Here is an 8,702-nt window from a genome sequence, read left to right on the forward strand (position 1 = left end):
GGTGTGACAGGGGAGCCCCCCTAAACCCTGCTGCACGCCATGCCAGAGATCTCCCACGGTGCCACCAACACGCTCCAAGGGGGCTGGTCCCCACCTCCCCTGCACCGCCACCCCCTTTAATTAAAAATTGAAATCATGTAATTGCCTCTTCATTAAAGCCAATTAAAGCCCGGCTGACGAGGGAGGAGGTGGCACATTTTGCAACTCGCCGCGGAGATGAGAAAGCGCACACCGCAATTACGGTGTCTGTTTGCTTTGCCTTCACCCAACGTCTTAATCAGGGCTGGCTTTGAAATCGGACCCCAGGTGAAACGGCGCTGGCGGGTTCCTCGCGCCCAGCAAACCCCACGTACTGGTCGGGCTGGGGGCTGGGAGAGGCTGGCGCACCCCCGCGTGGGGAAGGGGGCCAAGCTGCCTCCTCTTCCTCCTCTGCCTCCTCCTCCTCCTGCCTTGCGCCCGCAGACAGGGCCAAGCGCGGAGGAGGGATTCGCAGGGGGATGGGGGATGGAGACCGAGACTCCTCCCTGCCCGGCTGAGGAGCCCCCCGGGCCGGGGGCTCGCTGGGCTGGTGCCTGCAGCTCTCTCTTTTGCTCTCCATCTCTCAGGGATGCTTAAAAAGCCGCCGGCGGCTCTTCACCGGGGCCAGGAGCACCCGCACGGGCGGTCCCCACCCTGCTTGGTTTGGGGAACCGCACAGTGGGGGTGCGCCTTCCGAGGGCTCCTCGTTTGCTCTCCCTCGCCAGAACAGTAATGAGTTCACAGGGGGTTCAGTCCCAAACGAAACGGGGTATTTGCCACCTCCTCGGCCTCACTGTGGGGAAAGGGACCGAAACCCTGGTTCCCAGAAGACACAAGATGAAGCTGGGGGTGGCGGAAGGGAGGGCTCCATTCCCTCTTCTCCTTGGCCAGGAGATCCCGACACGAGCCAAGCCATCTCCGTGACCGCAGGAGTTTCCAGCCGAAGAAACACTACCAAGTCTACAAGCGCAGAGCCGAATACACATGCAATACTGCAGCGTTGCTGCTCGAGATGCCGGCTCAGTGATTTACCCTCTTGCTGCCCGGCTTTGAAATGCCTGAGCAAGCAGCCCTTGCGAACGCTTTGTTGCACACACCGCACTTGCCTACGTTTTGACTTGAACCGTGCTTATTAACCTCTTTTTTTTTTTTTGGTATAATAACAGTCCAGCGTTCTTTGTAGGCGATCTTTCTTCAAAGATCTCCTTTGTGATCTTTTCATAGGCTAAGCAACAATTCATCCTATATAAATCTCAGATTGAAAGTACATAATTTGTTTTTCCCTGCTTTTTTTGAAGCGGTAAGAGATGAAACGGCTTAGGGGAATGTCAGCAGCAGTTATATCTTAATTGCTTTTTCTCTGCATCAAACCGCCTTGAACTATTCACTTGTGTGCAGAAGCTCTACGTGACCTTTACAGCAAGTGCTTTAACTCCCCTAACAAGTTATATCCCATCGCCGACTTCAGGAGTTTGCTTTGGTACTGTCTCCGATACTAATTTGGAACCCAACCCTCCTTCTCTCACGCTTTTTCTGTCCAGGAAAATCAAAGAGTTTCAAACGTGCCTTGAGTCAGGAGCATGAAAAGGAAGAAGGAAGACTAGATAACTGGGTGAAATAAAAAATAATATAAAAAAAGGAAAAAAAAATCCCAACCCCCTCCTAAGTGTGACCTTACCACTGTTGGCCAAGTAGGTGTTAATGCTAAAACACGAAGGTACATTCCTCCTTTACCCCTAAAAGATGGACGAGTGTGGACTCAGCAACCGCCAGGGTGAATTTGCTTTGCGAAAAGATCAGTTTAACAGCTCACAAAGAATATTTGCACGGTGCAAAGACTATTTGCATTGGTGATAGACCAATGGTCCTTCTTTTCCAGCATCATCCTATACTCTTTGGGTTTTGCCCCAAGTAGAGGCAAATAATTATTTTATGGTTTGGGGTTTTTTTTTCCCCCCTTTGGGTCATGTTGCATAATGAGTAAATTCCTTTCCATACCGTTTCCCTTCTCTTCAGCCTTTTTCTTAAGCTGGGATGGGTCTGGTATCGGTTATGTTTAACTTGCAGATGCAGGACAAGCAGCGAGGCAGGGGCGAGTCAACAAGAGGCCACTGCATCACTGACGACAGCTCCTTCGGGAAAGGAAAATTTGCTAGGAGGGTTTTGGTTTTTTTTTTTTTTTGCAGCGCGGGACTTTTACCAGGAAGGCTCGTACAAGCCGGGAGGCTGCGTGGAGCCGCGCTGGCAATTGGAGCGCACGCTCGCCGGGTTGTGTTAACCTGGTTTGGCATCCCCACAAGGTGTCCGGATTCCCACGGTAAAAACCGGAGGGTAAGGCGGCTTGTGCAAGAGGCGAGCGCGCTGCTGGGTGGAGCGTGCGTTTTTGCTTGTGTAATGGCGAGGTGAACAAGCAGAGAGGAAAGCCGGTCTGGAAACAAAAGCTGGCACTTGGCGAACAGCTCGGTCTTCATTCACATGATGCTTCATTAACAGTGCGCAGACTTGGATTTTAATTTTTTTTTCTTTTTTTCTTTTTTTTTTTTTTTCTTTTGATACTTGTTGAACCTGAGTGACTTAAGGCGTTTATTGTCAGGGCTTCCTGGCTCTGGCCCGCAAGAGGCTGGAGGTATTTAGGACAGCAGTATGAGCATATGGAAAGAAAACAGCTCTGCCTGTTATTAGTGTGATGACTATGAACTGCTTGGGAAAGGCAGGATGAAGGTTTGTCCACGCACAGCTCACGGCGACAGAGCTGTTTGCACGCTGATTATAGTGAAAAACATGGGCAACAAAGGTAAAAATTGTGAAGCCTTCAGCTTCAGGGGAGAAGTCCTGAACAGCTACTATATTGGCACAAAATCCATGCCTCCCAGACTTCATTTGGGAAATAACACAGATATTTATCCGGGGGAAGAGGCAGAGGATAAAGAAGGATGAATGCAGCACTTTCTTTTTTTTTTTTTACACATTGCCATTTAAACAGACTACCGAGAAGTGATTTGCAGGAGCCCAAAGTAAACTTCTTCGTGCTTTTCCAAAAGCCACACGTTGGTGGACATGAAAAGCCAGGGGACCAGGTGAAGTTTAGCTATGCCAAGCCTTTGGGGCACATAACGTGTGCTCCAGCGGTGGGAGAAGCAAATCTCCCATCCAGCTTGCATAATCCACTACTTGCGCTTATTTGAAAGGATGTTTCCTCCATTTTCTGGCTGAGCTATAACCGCTTCCAAAAGGGCTCGAGTCAGGATGCTTCAGAGGAAAGTACAAATTTCAAGCACAAGTTCAGAAGGTTATGTGCTACCTCAGTGTAACGTCAGGCAGCCGGGGCACGTCTCACATCTTAAACTTGCCTCCTGAATCACCGAGCTCGCAAGGAGCGAGCGATTTCCTTGTGCCGTAACTAGTTCGACGTGCTCCTCTCCAGCGTGGGCCCCTGCGGACCACGCTGTGCTGAGCTGGCTTCCTCGGCAAGAAGACCTCATTTGCTTGAGGAACTGCCGTCAAGGCAGCATTTAACTGGGGATGAATTTATTACGAGTCTCCTTTATTTTAAAACAGGAAAAGCCTGTTTAATAAGGAGAGTGGAAACGCGCAGAGACCATTTTAATTTTTCCAGCTACCACAAATCCTAACCAGATAGCAAAACCCAGATAACTGAGCTTAACTGAAATTGGACCGAAAGCCTACAGCTCTCGGTTATCCCAAATACCAAGCTCCCATGAAGGTACCCTAACGCTGTGCAAAAGGCTCCTGAAAAACCACAGCCCGTCCCCGATTTTCAGCTGGAAGGAGAGTATTTGCCATTTGTTTCTGTATCAGATAGGGCAGCGGGGTAGCACCTCCAAGGCTTTCTTCCTAGACAACCGAGGCACTGAGAAGCTATTAATCACACTGCAGCCCGAGTAGGCGACACGCCAAATTAATCTCACTTGGAGCACTTCCAGCTTCTTCAACTTTCAGACCCAGAAATGGAGCTTTTTTTTTTCCCCCCCTCAAATGAGAAGCTACCGACATAAAGATTGCATCAAAAGAGCATGTTCCCACAGACTAAACTTCACAGTTTCTTTTATCAGGTTGCTGTGATGGTAATCAGGCATGTACGCATGTAGACTCACTTTTTTGGTATCACGTCACCATTTTTAAAACTTCCCACTTTAATTTTCCATCAGGGCCCCAATTTATTTGTCTTAAGACAGTCTTCAGAAAACACCAATATCGATTTTTTAAATTTTATTTTATTTTCCAACAGTTAATCACTCTTATCTCCTTTTCGCACACCCGCACTCCCTGTATTTACCATCCAGCCTGGATTTGTCCAGCCGTGGCATTCTGACAACCAACCCATCAGTTCTTGATACTCTCTTCTGCTGAAGGAATGAGCTGAGTTGTTCAAGTACCTGTTAGTTACTTTTCCCGTAAACAAAGTCTATAAATAACCATCTGAAAACAGAAGAGTCTATAAAATGCTCATCTTTGCCATTATCAGCTAGATCTGTAATGGCAAGAGCACGGCTTGGTTTTGACAAGATCGGTTTTCTAGTAGGCTGTGTCGGCTGGAGTTAACTCTGCTTTAGCGAATCCCAGCTCAGCTTTCCCATCTCTTTCCTGAGGATGAACATCTCGCTAGGCAGCTTCGTTACCCACCCATCTCATTTGCGCTCCCTGAACGCTGGCACATTTGCTTTCCATGTTCTGGAATTTCCCGTTTTCTCAAAATTAAAGTTAGCCTTTCGGGATTCATGCACATAAATTACTTTGGTGTGCTCATTTGCAGATGTTTATCTCCAGGTAGCAGCACTCCTTTTTAACCATGTAGTGGAAAGTACTTCTTTAGGATGGGGGAACTGTAATTCGATCTCTTTTGAAATAAAAAAAGCTGGTCAAATACCTACATTTGATGTGCCTAACTTCACTGGCACTGTTATTGCATGTGTGCAAACTCCATTCATTATTCCTCCCCGTCAGACATGCCTTCACGCTGTTCTCTGTGCCTGCCGTAGTACACTATACCCTAATGACTGCTTACAGAAACTTTTTTAAAATAAAGTCCAGAACCTATTCCTGCCTTCTTCCCCTTACTCCTGCCATCAACACTGCAACGTGTCACCTGAGCATTAGTGCTACGCATTTTCTGACTGCAAGGTACTGAAGTAGGGATATCTTAACATCATAAACCAGTTTATGTCCCCCAGCACCTCATTTAGTCCATGACCGAATTGCATAGATCATGTGGAATCTTTAATAATGATGCTGCCCCCCAAAAACCCCAAATCCTACAAAACATTCCGGACCGTTTACTTGCAAATTGAGCAAGTTTGTTGTGATTTACATCAAAGAACTCTGTAATGCAATATTTACAAGGGCTTCTTTTCTTTGGCTTTTGACAAAGGAAACTAGCAGGATGTTCAGCCAAAACAGCTCGCACAGCCCTGGTTAAACACTTCACCGTTCACTACCGAAAGTCTAAGGGATATTCCTTTAACCTAGGAAGCATTATGGACTAGACAGGCACCAAAGATCATGTTTCACAACTTTTAATAGAATATTCTATCTATTCTGTACAAATTGAAAACACCGTATTAAGTTACAAATGTGTAAGGTAAGGCTGGAGCACTCTACATGCCTGGTCACAGTGTTGATACAGCTGCTATTCAACTGCTGCCAGAGGTTGGCAATGGATGCTGAAACTAGAAACGTGTACCTGAAGTGCTACACAACAACAAAAGGTAGTTTTGAAGACTTCAGAGCTTTAAATAAAACAGACTGTGGAATGGAGTAATTTCAGTGTTGCAAGTAAGACACCAAAACTTCAGATTTATTGAATTGAATTTTGATAAATTTCTGTGTTCATAGTGAAAGGTCCTTCCATGCTGGACACTAAGCAGTAAGACTACTGGACAGTTTCTGGTTCTTTGGCTGCAACCCACTTCCACCAACAGCAACAGCCTGGCCTTTGCATTTTGATCTTCATCCAGAAGAGTTGCCATTTTGATGCAAGTTCATTTCTTCTGTCTAGACTACTACATTGAGACCAATTCAAATTTTTTTGTTTTACAAGTACCCATATTGTATGCAAAAGAGGAAGAAGATTTTTCAAGTATATTAAAAACTATTAAAAAGCACTAATTCTGTCAAAGTACTTACAAACATGAATAAATAAATAGTAAGATGAACAACTAAGTCTCAAATATGACACCCCCTTCAATTGTTTTTACTGAGATAATAAATATGACATTTAAAGCTGCTCAAGCACTAGTTCAATTTGTAGGTTGCAAGAAACATTAAAAAAGGGGGAGGGAACTAGCAAAAAAGTCATATTGCTCTATCTGTTTCAGCTACCATACATGTAATCCATTTACTTTAGCTTCTCAGCACATTGCTATTCCACAATTTTCAATGTTTAACAAGAAAATGGATAATCCTCACTTGGTAGTCTGGACTATTCCCCTATGCATAGGGCAAAAGGCTCTAAAGGCCTATTGACATACTTAGCTACAGTGTACCAACGGCTGTAGAGTGTGCTTTATTGAAACCTCATATTTCCCAAATGCATTTAAGTTGCCACTGTACATGTTAAGCAATAAAGAAAAGTTAGTGAAAATCATGCATTTTAAAACAAATTAATTTTAAGCATTGTTAACAAGATTGTGCTGCAGCGATGGAATATCCTGAACTGCAGGCCAGGTATCCAAGTATTTGTTACAAGTTGTTCAAATATCACTTCCAAGTGGTATTTCCTTATTACTGTTGTTTGCATTCAGCAGGTTGGCTGGAATCTTTCTGTTTAAAGGGAAAAAGAAAAAAAAAAACAGTTAAAAATCAAAATGGCATATAAGAAAAAATTCAAACAAATAAAAGAAATCGGCTATGCAGTTTTGAATTAGCTAGAGATATCATAAGCATGTACAAAAAAGCTACATGTAAACTCAAGCTAGATCACAAAGGTCTGAACAGCAGTCACCATACTTATTGGGTCCCCCCCCCAACTGCTTGGTACCCCATATTTTTCATCTACATTTGCATTCTTTACACTCCATCCAGTAGACCAAGGTTCAAACAAACAAGAAAGCAAAACACCTTCTGCTCCCCCCCACCAGAGGCTCAATTTGACTTTCAGTTCCTATTAAACAGTTTAACAATAAACTGCCACCTCCTCGCTAACTCTGAGGAGGGAGGAAGGCAGGGAAGGTAGGCTGCTTATTCTGCAGCACGTTTGAGTTTTTCCTTAGAAGCCTTGCCCTTTCTGCTAAGGTGATAAAAATGTAATTAATGTGTTGATTTCTTCTAGGTTCTGCATCACCAGCAGGTAACTATTCAACAGTTTAACACTGGGCAAGAAGTCCACATGTTAATCTGAATATGTAAAAGTAGAAACACCTTCTTTAGGTAGTAAAACAACTTCCCCTTTGGCAAAAGGAAGTGTATTTGGGCAGGAGAACAAGTACTCAAACAGCTAAGAACTTCAGGTTTTACACTGCACTTCTTGCTTTTTTGCTGTAAAATCAGATCCTTAGAAAGCAGGAAAATTTATTCAGTGTATTTCCTGTTTGCTTCTCCCTTTACTGTTCTTAATATAGTTTATTATTATCAAATAGCAGTCACAGAAATCTGCTGAATTCTAGTAAAGAAAAATACAGGCGTAAAACATGACACCTTGAATGTCACTGACCGCAAAATAAAATGTTTCTTAGTAACTATCCTAAAGAAAAGCTTTATGTGTTGTAAAAGAAGCAAACATGCAAGAGTTCATTACACATCAAGTGACCAAGAGCTAAGGCAACTTAAGCATTTTGCCTGTAGTGAGGAAGAAACAGGTGCAACTAAGATTCCTTATCCTAAGTTTTGCCCTGATAATCTGCACTAAACCCAGACTATTCTTCTCTTCCTCACCTAAACTGCTTATGGGTTATAGCGGTCACTATCATTCCCACTGGAAGTCTGGATTAAAACCAAATGCTGTCTCTTCTGCACAGACATGCCAAAGACCTTTCAGACTTCTTCCTTGTGGTTTTCCTCCCCCAGCACATCTGGCTAACTTTGTACTCTCTCACCTGCCTGCGGTTCCAAATAACACTGATGTGAATTCATTTTCACTGATCTGGGACTAAATGCAGCATGAATTCCCTCTTGAAAAGAGGGATATGTCTATACAGAACACAAGATTAGCATTCTCTCAGTTTAAAAAAAAAAAATCTGACTGCCACTGGTAATACACTGCATGCTATTTGTTTCCATTTAGAGGCAGGCAAAAAACAGAAACATTTTTATCAAAAAGCTTTCTGAAGGTATCTATTTTTCTTGTAACTGCTTTTTACTTGAACATGACCACAGAGTAGTGCACAGCATCACTTCCTCTCCCCCATGCATTCTGGGTAACAGCCATAATCAAGTTACAAACCAGTTATTTAGAAAGTACCTAAAAGTCTGTCTATCTGCTTCCTTCCTATTCACCTGTTATATTTATATCAGGCACACTTAGGTTGACCACTGCAACCATTTCAGCCAAATTTTAATTATCAACCAAACCCCTTATTATATTTTCTAATAAACTTCATTATCTTTTCTTTATACTTGTCTTTATTTCTGTAAACATTTGAATTGCATTATTGCTTATAAATCTTTATCCTGTAAAAACTGAGTCACAGAGATTACAAAGTTCTTTAAGGACCTTTCAATATTGATAA

The 8,702-nt window shown here is 43.5% G+C and overlaps 1 protein-coding gene across 1 annotated transcript in view; it reads right to left on the minus strand.

Moving 5' to 3' along the window:
* Nucleotides 1-5,536: 5,536 nt before the first annotated feature.
* LOC104077710 (nucleosome assembly protein 1-like 4) overlaps nucleotides 5,537-8,702 on the minus strand; it is a gene marked incomplete at its 5' end in the record, with an annotated part of 18,601 nt that continues 15,435 nt past the window's right edge. Inside the window, one exon of the mRNA XM_009579030.1 lies at nucleotides 5,537-6,798. Coding sequence (XP_009577325.1) covers nucleotides 6,760-6,798 — 39 coding nt within the window. The remainder of the gene's footprint in view (nucleotides 6,799-8,702) is intronic.

The sequence above is a fragment of the Fulmarus glacialis genome, unplaced genomic scaffold (genome assembly GCF_000690835.1).
Source record: "Fulmarus glacialis isolate BGI_N327 unplaced genomic scaffold, ASM69083v1 scaffold40455, whole genome shotgun sequence".
Classification (NCBI taxonomy): Eukaryota; Metazoa; Chordata; class Aves; order Procellariiformes; family Procellariidae; genus Fulmarus; species Fulmarus glacialis.